This window comes from Cyprinus carpio, chromosome A3, assembly GCF_018340385.1.
Source record: "Cyprinus carpio isolate SPL01 chromosome A3, ASM1834038v1, whole genome shotgun sequence".
NCBI classification, from domain to species: domain Eukaryota; kingdom Metazoa; phylum Chordata; class Actinopteri; order Cypriniformes; family Cyprinidae; genus Cyprinus; species Cyprinus carpio.
The window spans coordinates 6,374,664-6,388,678 of NC_056574.1; the positions used below are offsets into that span (position 1 = coordinate 6,374,664).

Consider the following 14,015-nt stretch of genomic DNA (forward strand, 5'->3'; position numbering starts at 1 on the left):
AATGTCTGCACATGCATGCAGATCTAAACACACTGTTTTGACAGTCAGGGGGCAGCGCCCAAACATATGCTTGCTGTGATAACAAATGCTATTGGCTGCTGGCCAAATCCTGTATTGATTGGCTGCTCATCTTTGGACTGGCTGTTGATGAGGACGACTACAGAGAGTGGGATGGGATGATGGCAGACAGTTAAAAGGCAAGTTTTCTTTCTGAGATTCATACTTAAGATTATTATAATATAAGCCATCTAGATCTCTGTATAGGTGCCTCAGTTCAGATGGCAGCAGTGTGAGTAAACACGATCATCCCTTCCTCTTTACTACTACGTTTGTAGCACCAAATATGCCCTGAATGTGCCTACCTGTATGTTACATCATCAGCGCCAGACCACTGCTCAAGTGACGAGTCATGCTTTAGCAGAGGTGTGTGCAGTTGATCAGCCTGAAGTTAACAGTTTATTGTTTAGTTGTTTGCGTTTTGCATTTGTAATCTTGAGGCTTTTCACATCACAATACTACATTAGGAAGCAACAATTTTTCCATTGTACTTGATTTGTAAAATAACAGTTGTGAAATCTTTGCTGTTCAGTCAAAGACAGACTGAAGAGAACAGATAAAGACTCTAAAAGGGACAATAAACTAGTTATTCAAGTTGAATGCCCTTTTACTGAAGAACTTCTAGCACTGATTCAAACTGGTATTAATCCAATCTCATAGCTATGCAAAAAACATCTGTACTATATTTGTACTCCATATTTGTGAATTAATTTATTTAATGTTACAGGCATATTACAACTAATCATTTGTCAAGTCATTTCATGTACATTTTATTCCCAACATTTTCATAAAACATTCAATTATTAAAACTTATACAGCAACTGTAAAAACTGACATGTTGTCACGGTTTGCTAGGGCAATAAGCACGAAGGATGCGGATATCAAACAAACAGTCTTTTAATAAATTCTCTTAGGAAAATCAGGAGAACACAACCACTTAAACAACATGGAACGTTATCAGGGAGAACAGAAACACGTGAGGAATAATCAAGGATAAAAGAGGGTCCTCAGATGATAGGTGTTGGGGATAATAAAACAGGAAACAGGAGCTACCAAATATGGGCTTAAAAAGAAACAGGAGGCAGGAACACAGGGGAAACGAAACAAAAACCGAACATATACGTGACATGTTTTGAATGCTTTAATTCTGCAATAAAACCAAAACCATATCAAGAACGTTTAAGGATTCATAACAAGACTTTATGCCTCAAACATGTACAAAGTCAGTAGGAAACTATTCTAAAAATAAATGTACTTATAATGCGTGATTTTAAAATCCTGTTGAAACTGTCAAAATGGATGGGTTGCAACATGACTATTTTGAAAGATTTACAGTTCCTAATGAAACTTCTAGATCCATATTGCCTCATACTTGTGATAGGGGATGAAGGAGGAATAGTCACAGGTTGTCTCAGCAACTATTTCTATGCATTCAACTTATGATGATTTATGTGAAAATATGCACACTTTGAAGACCACGCACATTTAATTTAAGTTTGTTTTATGCTGCAGATACTTTTTATTTTTGAATTGAGAGGCTGATGATGTACAAATAGTTGCTGAGACAACCCGTGACTATTCCTCCTTCATCCCCTATCACAAGTTTTTATATAATAATCATGTGTAGGCTACACCTATGATTGTTTGTTTATTTATTTACTTATTATTAAACGTGCAGGTATTTTCATTTTTAGAGGTGTGTTAGTTAAATAAAAATAAATAAAAAATAAATAGAATGAAAAAAAATATTACATCTTTAAAAAAAGGTATACCTGAAAGAAAATTACACATTTTTTAGGCCCATAGTATTCAATGGCTGACTGTAGTAGGTGATTTTATATAATAATGTAAATCTAAATTCATTACTTGTCTGAATTTCAGCATTACAATGGAATCATAAGCTAATAGTAAAAAAACAAAAAAAAAAACACATTAGGGTCCTTGACCAATTAGAATGAAACACATCTAAACTGGATAAAGGGGCCTCAATATTTTGCCCCTTACAAGAAATAATGTCATAAAAGGTAGAAAAAGATAGTCTACAGCAATTAATCCCATGTGTTAGCTCTTTATCTTTCTATTCTTCCTTTTGTGTGACTGACGGAAGTTAGTAAACTGCTGCTGTCACTTGAAAACTGGAAATTTTGTTTGGATGATTCTAGAGCTCTTCATACTTATGTAGATATGTCAACAAAAAATACTTTTTAGTAACATGAAAATTGAATTTATTTTGGAGGGTTTGCCTTCACCAATTCTGAAAGTTGGGGTAGGAACTTGACAGCCTCATGTGACAGGAAGGAAGTGAATGCCCTTGAAATTTTTTCCCCTTGAAATCCTTTATTTGGTTGTTTGCTTGCATGTCATTGAGAAATAAAATATGGATAACATCTAGAAAAAAAAACTTACAAAAGGAAAATGATAACTATAAACTGCGGCAACTATAGTTGCTGGTGGGCTTTAATGGGTGAATAGGTAGCCAGTGCAGAGACTGTAAAATTGGGGTAATATGATCATATTTTCTTGACCTGGTACGGACTTTAGCCGCTGCATTTTGGATTGACAAATATGAAGGAGTACAAATGTAGTACAGCTAGATGGATTAAGACCAGTGCTAGAAGTTCTTCAAAGCAGTTAACACCTTGGCATGTTAACTCATCTTACAGTAACTCTAACTTTTAAGAGATACCTACAGAGAAATAATAGGAAGCATGAGTGATAAAATAACTGAATAAAGTTTACTGAATAATCTTTGTTGAATTCCTCTTTATGATCAGTCTCTCTTTGTCTGACCAGCAAAGATTCCACAACTTTTATTTTACAAAGCAAGTACAATGGAAAATTGCTGCTTCCTAACATAGTCTTGTGATGTGATCTGATCAACTGCACACACCTCTGCTAAAGCATGACTCGTCACTTGAGCAGTGGTCTGGCGCTGATGATGTGACATACAGGTAGGCACATTCAGGGCATATTTGGTGCTACAAATAGTAGTAAAGAGGAAGGGATGATCGTGTTTACTCACACTGCTGCCATCTGAACTGAGGCACCTATACAGAGATCTAGATGGCTTATATTATAATAATCTTAAGTATGAATTTCAGAAAGAAAACTTGCCTCTTAACTGTCTCCCATCATCCCATCCCACTCTCTGTAGTCGTCCTCATCAACAGCCAGTCCGAAGATGAACAGCCAATCAATACAGGATTTGGCCAGCAGCCAATAGCATTTGTTATCACAGCAAGCATATGTTTGGGCATATTCAGACATGTCCTTCGTGTCTTTCAAAGGTAGTTTCAGTTTCTCCTTTTTCGTTAAGTTCTTGTTTTCTTGTGTTTTCGTTACGGTTTCCCTGTTCCCATTGGTCACTTGATGCTATATAGTTATTCATTATGTTGTGCACCTGTTTGTAGTTTAGTTCTTGTTATCCTGCGTATATATGTCCTCAGTTTGTTCTGCCATGTGTTTGGTATTTTATTTTCTTTGTGTTGTTTCCTCACCATTTGGTTTACCTTCTTTGGTTTTGTAACTGCCTGCATCCTCCAATCACCCTCCAACATTTGCACATTCCAGTTAATGAAAATGAATTAGCAAAAAATTAATCAGCACTGATCATCCAATTTCCAATATCAATTTTTTTTTGATGTGGAACCCTTACGAAAAAGAAGTTTATTCAAGTGTGCTATTAGTATACTTCTTTTAAACTAAAAATAGGAAAGTATGCTTTTAGTTTACTTTTTATGTACTTCTCAGAACTGGGCTTTATGTACTCCACAGAAATATACTTAAAATGACATTTAAGTATACTTGACTTATACTTACAAAAAGTCTAAATATACTTGAACTTTACTTAAGTATACTTAATAAAATAAACTTGAAGTATACTACTTTTTGGTAAGGGAAATCTTCTCTATATTTCTTCTGTTCAGTCCATTGAGGTTGGGTGTCCACTAGTTTAAACATGAACGCAATGGAGAGGCTTTATAGCAGAAAATGAATTTGTAATTCTAATTTAAAGAGACTTATACAGGCGGAGTTGAAGCATAGGCCATAGGCCATAAAGTCCCATGGTTTCCATTGATATTTAAATGTACTACTTGTACAGCTAAAGAGAGAGTGTGCGAGAAAGCTGAATATGAAGATGTTATGTACAATTCTTTGAAAGTATGCTGTTTTTTTTCTGTTTTATTTTAAGTTCCCAGCCATATGTTGTATAAATAAAATATAAAGTGTGGATAAAAACTAACATCAGAGCTGGGATTTTATCTACTGCAAACCACCTGTTTGAGTGAGAGAGGACCGAAAGTTTTGTCTTTATCTGGGAATGAAATGGATAGAGATCTTATTCATTCTGATTAGAGGAATAAACTCTGGCTGCGTACGAAATTGCATCTCTTGAGTAAGCAAAAAGTTGGGACGATGTTGCAAATCTCATAAACCCATATTTTATTCACAACAGAACACAGAAAGCATATACAATTTTTAAACTAAGGAAATGTAGAATGTAAACAAAAAAAGTTAGCTTGGAATTTGATGTCCGTCTCAAAAAATTTGGGACAGGGCCATGTTAACAAGTGTATTTAACTCTAAGGGCCCTATTTTAATGATCTAAACGCAAAGTGTAAAGCGCACGGCGCATGTGCACTCAGGGCGTGTCCAAATCCACTTTTGCTATTTTAACGACGGAAAAACGGTTGGCGCGCCCAGGCGCATGGTCTAAACGGGTTGTCCCCATTCTCTTAATGAGTAATGGGAGTTTTTTTGGGCGTACCGTGCAATAAACCAATCAGAGTCTCTTCTTTCATTCCATTTAAGAGCCAGTTGCGCCCGTGCCATGACGGATTTGCTATTTACACGGCGGAATTTGGCAAGCGCAGAGACAGAACGCGTCTCCGAGATGAAACAGAGCTGCTCGTGCGTGAGCAAATAGATAGCCTAATTCTGATACATGCGATGACTATCCATTATGATATGTAGGCATTTTTATATTTAATTAGCCTACAAAAAATTCTTATGCATTGCAATTCTTTAATTTTTAATATTTGGCATGTTTGTGTGCTGCTGTGCGTCCCTGTGTTTAATAAGCAGCGTGTACAGTACGCATGTTGTGGACCCGCATATACTAACACGCTCTTTAAATAACAAAGAAAAAACATTGCGCCAGACTTTAGATCAGGTTTCAGTTGGTCTAAGGCGCAGTCTATTTTCAGCTCCTTAAAATAGCAATGCGCCTGAACACACCTCTTTTTTTAGACCAGCACGCCCATGGGCGCACAAATGGGCGCAATGCATTTGCTAATTACATTACATTTACATTTATCAGACGCTTTAATCCAAAGCGACTTACTTACAGTGCATTCAGGCTTACATTTTTTACCTAACATGGGGGCGAACCCACAACGTTTGCGCGCGCTAACACAATGCTCTACCACTGGCAGAGGAAACACTACAAATGCATCGCTAACGCAATGCTCTACCACTGAGCCAGAGGAACACTACACGACTACTTTTCTACTACTTTTTCACTACTAATTAAACGACTTGGCCTTTGGTTGGGTTGATGCGGGTGTATGATAGGGCCCTATGTCTCCAGTCTATATAGGTATGGGACCTGTTGCTGGAGTTTTGGGAGAGGAATGTTGTCCCATTTGTGCCAAATATTTTAAAATGGTGAAAGGTTTTTTGGAATCGGAGTTGTATGAATGTACCTGGCCGTACAAATCCGCCATGTTGTCATTATATTGTGACCTACCAGCGTCAGCTGCAATCGCTTCACTGCTATTCACAAATCCTCTCCCATGGCCTCATGGGATAATAAAGTGTCCATTGTATAAGAACTTCAGAATCTCTTCAGAAGTAGTAGGTCATGCGGGTACTCTTTGCCTACTCCGGGCAAGCGAGTTTCTTGAAGTGACACTTCATATAACAACGTTTTCGCACACACACAATTGAATGAAATTGTCTTATTGTAATGTTACACTGTTTTGTAGACTTCTATATTATTGCCAGCACCTTAATTGATCAAAATGGATTGAATGGCTCTTAAAACTGACCTTTGATCTAATTCATAATAATTTACCTGTATGTCTAAGTACAATAGTACGGAGCCCCGCACATGACATGCAAGAAAAAATAAATAAATGCACGATTTACTAATTCGTTCCCTCGATGTACTAAAACGTGCGCACGATTACTATTGAGTTCCCTCGATTTAATATTGCGTGCGCACGATTTAGAAAATCGAGGGAACGAATTAGTAAATCGTGCGCATAATTTATAAATCGAGTGAACGAAATAGTAAATCGAGGGAACACAATAGTAATCATGTGCACGTTTTAGAACATTGAGGGAACGAATTAGTAAATCGTGCGCACGATTTATCCTACTATTTTTTCCTGCATGCCATGTGCGGGGCTCCATACAATAGAGTAATTTTTATGAAATATTTCTTTTCTTTTTCCTCCAATGTATTATACACCTCAAATCATTTAACTCCAATATAATACATAGATAATTTTTTTTGTTTGTTTTTTTTTTATAATGAGACAACACTTAAAATAAAGGATTAAAATACAATTGAACAGTTGAACCGTTTTCAATTCACCATTTATCTGCTTATTTTGTGTGCAAATTACCTGCCTTCTTTCTCCTTATTTAGTTTAAATATTTTTTAAGTCTTATGGAATAGTTCTCTTCCTCTCCCTCTCTCTCTCTGTCTCTTAATTTCCTTCCTGTGTGATATTTCCTTCCAGGTGGCATTCAATTTTTACAAAACCCGTAAACGACACATATGAATTCTGTTCCTTGATGTAGTAAGTCATTAGTGATTTTAATTATTATTATTTATTAATAATAAGAATACAAGAATCATGATTTATGGCATAATACATGTGTTTTGATTCCATGTTTAAATTTCTTACCATAAGCTCATTAACAGAAGAGTTTCTGGTTCAGTAATGGAAGCCTCAAGAAATTCTGAGGTAAGTAGCACCAGAAAGGCTAGTATTTTTATGAGGATCATCTTACCACTCCATTTGATTATAAATATTTAGCATCAAAGTTACATTACTTTAGCTGTTGATTTTCTTTCAGAAAAAGAAAGACCAGACAGCTGTTTCTAAACGTCCAGTGGACATCAATGACTGGAATAAAGACCATGTGAGACAATGGATACTTGAGATAAAAGTGGATGAAGAAGATGCAGAGATTTTTTACAATCAGAGAATTAATGGAGCTAGTCTTCTCCTCTTGGAGGAGACTGATCTTTCTTCTATTCAAAGCCTATCACTGAATGCAAAGAAATTAATTATTCACAACATAGACATTCTGAAACAAAAGACTCAGCAGCAGAATGACATGGTGACTCAGTCTTGTAGCTTGAAGCCTTACCCTTTCAGTAGATTTAATGCTGCTCACAGGTACAGAGAAAACAGCATTCTAGATGTGACTGAAACTGGTCCTAAAGACCTCATACAACCATGCCATGAATTCAAAGCCTTTGTAAACACAGCAGAAGAGGACAGAATGAAAAAATACACATATGAAGTCATTCGATTTGCAGCAGCTTGCATGAACAGCTGCACAAATGGCACTATTCATTTTGGAGTGGCAGATGACCCACATGGACAAATTCTGGGTATTCGTGTCCAGAAAACTGATGATTTTGATGTACAGCAGTCACATGCAATTGAAAAACATTTCAAATTGGAAAGATCTGTTCAAATTGCAAAGAGGTGTATAAAACCCCCGCGTTTTGTTGAAGTTCTCAAAGCTGACATGACATCCACAGGAAAATGTGTTATTGAGGTAGACATAGAGCCATCCTCTATAATATGTGAAGACATTTATTTTAACACATATGAAGTAGTCAAAAATATCAAGCAACTCAAAAACAAAGACAAGATGCAAGAGGCCAAACCAACAGGGAAGAAGAGTGATGGAAAGTCTTTCTTTATAAGAGATGGGAGCAGCAGCAAGAATCTGATTACATCTGGTTCCTCAAAGGAGTATGAGAAATATATCAAAGACATGCCACGTTTGTCCCAGTTGAGGAAGGACGCTGAAGAAAAGCATCTCTCTACTGTCAAAATCAGCGTGCAAGGCCTTAAACTGTGTGAGATGATAACAGGAGGGACCCAATCTTTGGACAGGTCACACTTTGCATGGTACATTGTGGTGGCTAACAAGTCTCATCCTGTCCAGTTGGAAAACTTGCGTTTCCTTCTTCACATGGATCCAGTGGCTGTTTTAGATTTTGATCCAGAATCTGCTGAGAATGGCTTAAATAAGCTGTTTGAAGAGAGAAAAATCAATGTTCATTTACCAGCTCAGTTTAAAATCACAGGTGCAGTTGAAGACATAGCAAACAAGTTAAAGCTGACCAGAAATACAAGCTGGGTTTTCTGTAATGGAGGCACCAATGAGGAAAGCCCGTCTGATGCTGATCGCTGGTTGACTGAGAAAGGATCCTCCGTGCGTGATGTTGTTTCTTTCCTGTGCCGTAAAGATGTGCTGCCTCAGAAGAAATTTCTCACCATATTCTTGCTATTAAGTCAGGTGAGTGATGGAAAAGACCCTTTGCTTGAGACCTTCAGTATGTTTTTACAGGAGCTCAAGGGAGAAAACAAAATCTTATGCATCAGTGATAATAAAACATCATACACCTACTGGAAACAACTTATTGAGGGCCGATATGGAGTTGACATCTCAGCAAGATGCATTTATGAGCTGAGTTTTGCTGAAGTAAATGGCACCGTGCTCAGTCTGTGGTCAGAGAATCGCAAATCAAGCCGCTTTCTGCCTTGTGGTGGTGGCAGTAATGTTGTGCTGTCAAAGAAAACTGATGCATCCTTAGATATGCTGAGTGTTCTTTGTGTGAACCAGTGTGATGGAGGAAATGAGGACAAACAACAACATGAGGAGAAATTTTACAAGGGAGGGAAGGTGTCTTGGTGGAACTTCTACTTCTCAGAACAGCCTGGGTCAATGCCATTCATCAAACGAGACAAATTCGACTACATCATCAATTTCGTTATTCCAGACTTATGCAGTCGGAAGAGAGTGTGTGAGTTTTTCAACATCTTGCATCTTCCAGGCTGCGGTGGCACTACATTAGCCATGCATGTTCTGTGGACACTCAAGGATAAATTCCGCTGTGCAGTGCTAAAGGAAACAAATGATGATTATACTGAAATAGCAAAACAGGTAGTGGAGCTACTGACATATGAGACAAAAGAGCAACCTACACGACTTCCTGTTTTGCTCATGATCGATGACTTCCAAGACATTTGCGATGTAAAAAAACTCCAACTTCAAATTGAGGATGAGTGTCTGAAGCAAAAAAATTTTTCAAAGTCTCCACAGGTCATAATTGTCAACTGCATGAGAGCTGAATCCAGTGAACAGACTGATGATGCAGTTTTCATCGGAAACAATTTATCAGAGAAGGAACAGGAACGGTTTGAGGAAAAGCTAAAGGATTTTAAGCGGACCAACACAAACATTAAAACATTTTATGGGTTCATGATTCTGAAGAATAACTTTTCACCTAAGTATATTCAGGGTGTTGTGAAAAATACTCTGAAGGGTTTCAACTTCCAAGACAAACATGCTCAACTTTTTGCTGTTCTCGTCCTTCTGCATGTCTACTGTAAGAATGCATTGCTGTCAGTCTCTACATGTGAAGAGTTTCTTGGTCTGCAAACAAAAGCAGATTTTGAACTCTGCAAGATCGAAGATGGATTTGAGAGGTTTTCCAATCTTTTGACAAGATGCACAGTCAATTCCAAAATTAGCTTTGAAGGTGTGTCAGTGATTCACCCAAGTATAGCTCAGTGCTGTTTGAAAGAGCTTTCAGCTTCCCATGGGGTGACAAAAGCAGACATCACTAACCTTCTGCTCACAACAGAGTTATTTTATGAGTATGCTCTAGGAAAACAAAAATTAATGCGGGATGTTCACAACATGTTGGTTAAGAGGCAATATTCTGCTCAGTTTGAAGACTCACTTTTTTCACCTCTTATCCAGGATATAATGAAGGAGACCCCAAGGTTGGAAGAAACTGTTCTATACAATGCAGCGAAGTGCTACTCAAAGGATGCAGTAATGTTCCAGCTCCTCGCCAGGTACCATTACATCAAAAAATGTGACTTTACCACGGCCATGAGTTGGGCAAAGAAGGCTAAAGACCATTTAAAGGACAACTCATACATATGCGATACAGTGTCACAGGTCCTTGTACGTGAGCTCAAGCATGCTGTTCACAAAGACAAAGATAATCCCATCAAACCAGACAGTCTTGAGGAGTATATTACATTGGCTAAGTCTGCAGGAGAAGCTTGCAAAGAAACACAACAAACTGCATACCGAGAGGGAATGACTCGATTGCAAAGACTAAAGGATTATAATACCTACAACACTGCTGGCCATCTTGGTGAACTTCAAACTGCAGCTGTTGTCATACAAATACTGCAAAAGACACCACTGTTTAACTGCCTTGACCACATCCTATCAGGTGAAATTACCTTTGAAGATTTGCCAAGGAAGAACCCTGAACTCAAGCAATATTACCATGTACTGCAGAAGCATAAGAACTATCTTATTCAACTAAAGGGCACAATGAAGAATCATTTTTATTTTCTTGACAATTTTTTTGTCAATTTAGTACCCTTTTTTGCAGAGAAAGACAAACAAAAGGAACTGACAAAGCCCAAGGTTTCCAGGTACTTTCAACAGTACACTGACCTCTTTTGTAACATACATTGGAGTGAGCTGGTCAACAATGAGCGCATTAACCTCATGGTTAAAATTGAGCAGATGCGACAATGTCTGGAGAGGAACAAGGGTGATTCCTATACCGGCCTTCTGGAATATTTATATGAGAAAGACTCTGCATCAGCTCTTGAAGAGATCATCCAGCAATATGATTTCATTCTGAAGTTGAAAAAAGAGGCCAGACACCTGATGGACACTGTCAACTTCATCTATGCCAATGTAATTTTGGCCAACATCAAGCCTGAATCTCAGTACATCAGGCCTTACCAAGACCTTCGTAACTTGCTACTTCAAATAATCGATCAACCCACACCTTTCAGTGAGATCCTGCCATTGCACTACATCACAGTTTTATTGTTACGGCAAGAGGAGGACTGTGCATTACCAACTTTTGTGTCACAAATGAAGTTGTCATATTTAAAAGACCTGAGACCTGTGTCTAATGGAAAGAGAGCAGCTGTCCATTTTTACTTAGGGAAGGACGAAGGTTACAGTGGCCTGATTTCCCACAGGGATATAAACAGCTGTTTAGGATCTGAGCAGAATATCTCAACTAAATGGGATGATGAAAAAATATGGAAGCAAGTGAGAGACTGTGAGAAACTTTGCAGAGTTTCCGGTAAAATTTGCAATGGTTTTATCAGTGTTGCAGGTGTGAAGGTCTATCCAATGTTCAGAAGCCAGTTAAATAATGAATCTGGCACAAAAGTGTCATTCTTCATCGGATTCTCAATGAATGGACCAGTTGCACTTGACATAGACTTTGAGTCATAAGGTTCACAAGCCTGATCTAATGGATCTGACTCATTCAAAACATAACTGAGAAAACTTTATAGAATTCCAGTTTAAAACGAAGACACTCAAGTCAAAGGAGCTCATTACCCAAAGTCCTGTAGTTGTTTATACGCATTTGTTTGGTTTGCCACATTATATTGTACATTTATTTTTTTACCATTAATGTTGCATATTGTTGGACTTTTTTTTTTAACAAATGACTCATTGTGTTTGATGCAAGCTTCATATAAGTAATGGTTTATATGTGAGGTAACATAGAGTTTGGTCAGCACCAGTAGCCTCCAGACAGCAGTTATATTAAGTTTATTTATTTTTCTTTTTATACATTTTTTGTTGCATTTTACTCATACATTGATATATACATTTACTCATTTATTATATATCCTTTACTTTACCTAAAAATAGGGCCCATTGGTCTATGTTAACATAAAGGAATTTTCCGTTTTCTATTTTTACAGGTGCTTTTGCATGTATTTTTTATAATTTTTTGCACTGTGTTGTTTTTTAGGGTTGAAGGAAATATTTGTAAACAGAAGAGATGCTGGTAACATTCTGCCAGGAAATTATCTGTTTTTTCTACAATTTTTTTTTTTTTTTATAAGTATGCTATTGCTGTGTAACAATATGTTGTATAAGGAATAATGTTTAAGCTTCATTGCCGGTAAATGAAGACACTGTTAAGAAGTAGTAAATTTCCATTCCATTTGCTTGTGATCATAACACTTGTTTAACTTGTTTTTGTTAAGACAAAAGTTACCCAGTAAACTTATTTCTTATCACTTACTTTCCTGGCTTCTGCACTCTTCCTGAATCTAGTCATCTGAAGTCTGGTATATGTGTGTACTGTTTTTCAAAATTATTTCAAAGCAGCTTTGCAGAAAATTATGCCTTAAACAAACAGTGTTGGGTCTGTCAAAAAGTAATCTACTATAAATCTACTACAAATTCTAGTTAAAATTCTTTAAAATGGTCCAGTTATGTGTTTCCTCATCTATTGTCACATGACAGTCATGTTTATATTACCACAATATTTATTACAGCTAAGATATCTTACTGCAGCGGTTCTCAATTCCAGTCCTTGTGCCCCCCAGCTCTGCATACTTTGCATGTCTCGTTTACACTGCCAGTTAAATGTGACCCAATTCTGATTTTTTGCTCATATGTGACACAGATCGGATCTGTTCTATGACAGTGTAAACGGGAAAAAACGCATGCATTCGGATATTTCAAGATCTTTTTCAGGCCTCATTCATATGTGGAAATAAATCGGATATAAATCAGATATGTGCCAATGCGACTGTCATGTAAACAGGAGTCAAACTCTCTAACCACTAGGCCACGACTTCCCCCCTTTATAATAGCAAAGATAATAAAAAAATAAATAAAAACAAAATAGCTGTATTGTGATTATTGCTGCACTAATTACTTATGATGAGCAGCGATATTGAATATTTGATCCCCAACAGATTTACCAAGCTGTCTTTCAAACAGTATATATACAAATTAAAAAAAGGTAAAACATGTCTAAGATGGGTATAGAATACAGCAGTCAGCTTAACAGGCAGCTCTCTTTTAACACAGGCTTTTAAGAAGGGATGGATGTTTGCTTCAAGTGATAGGCCAGGTAAGTGAAATTATATTATTGTTGTATGTGAGTCGTTTTCTTTACATTTTCTGACTAAAAGCAACCAAAAAGCAATTTTAAAGCAGTTAAGCAAATAATAATAATAATTGGCAGGGATCCCAGACCAATACACTTAGTTTGCCTCCTCTATTTTATTTTTAACTAGTTTTCTGACTAAAAGCAACCAAAAAGCAATTCATTATATTTTTTTTTACCAATAAAAGCCTTTAAAACTTTATCATTGTTTTTCAGTGTACCATAGAAACGTGGAAAAATAATCTATAAATACTGAAGCAGCAAACTTTGCAAAACAAAACAAAAATTTCAGTCACTGCAAAAATTTTAAGCCATGACTGTAGGTAAGAAATTGTACATTCATAAGCTGGTTTTCAAACCCTGCTCCATGAATTTTATAAATACAATAGGTAAACGCTACATTATATTTCTCAGCGATGAGGTGATAACAGCAGTTTTTGTAATTAAACCAACAAGCTTCACTTTTTGCAAGCCTCACTCTCGCTTGTGCGTTAATTCTCTCTCTCTCTCTTTCTCTCTCTCCCTCCTTAATTCATTAGAATGAATTACAATTCTACCTCTAACGAGCTGTAGATAAAATAGCCTAACATAAGAATTTTACTGTTATTTTAAAGTGAATCTAAACAGACAGGCCAAAAAATTCAGATATGGTCAAAAGATCGGATCTGTGCATTAAGACTTACTAATTTGTACGAATTAACCAAGTGGCTAAATTGTACGATATCGTACGAGC

At 36.9% G+C, this 14,015-nt stretch overlaps 1 protein-coding gene across 2 annotated transcripts; it reads left to right on the forward strand.

The window, feature by feature from the left end:
• The first annotated feature begins 3,217 nt into the window (after positions 1-3,217).
• On the forward strand, positions 3,218-12,405 carry LOC109088002 (sterile alpha motif domain-containing protein 9-like). 2 transcript variants are annotated; one of them, XM_042734214.1, is made up of 4 exons: positions 3,218-3,344; positions 6,807-6,866; positions 6,981-7,034; positions 7,147-12,405. In XM_042734214.1, the coding sequence occupies exons 3-4, from the start codon at positions 7,011-7,013 to the stop codon at positions 11,599-11,601; spliced, it is 4,479 nt and encodes a 1,492-aa protein (XP_042590148.1). In that variant the 5' UTR covers positions 3,218-3,344; positions 6,807-6,866; positions 6,981-7,010; the 3' UTR covers positions 11,602-12,405. The 2 variants fall into 2 exon arrangements, with proteins under 2 accessions (XP_042590148.1, XP_042590138.1); XM_042734204.1 differs by lacking the exon at positions 3,218-3,344 and having other exon boundaries at positions 6,406-6,866.
• Positions 12,406-14,015: the final 1,610 nt, after the last annotated feature.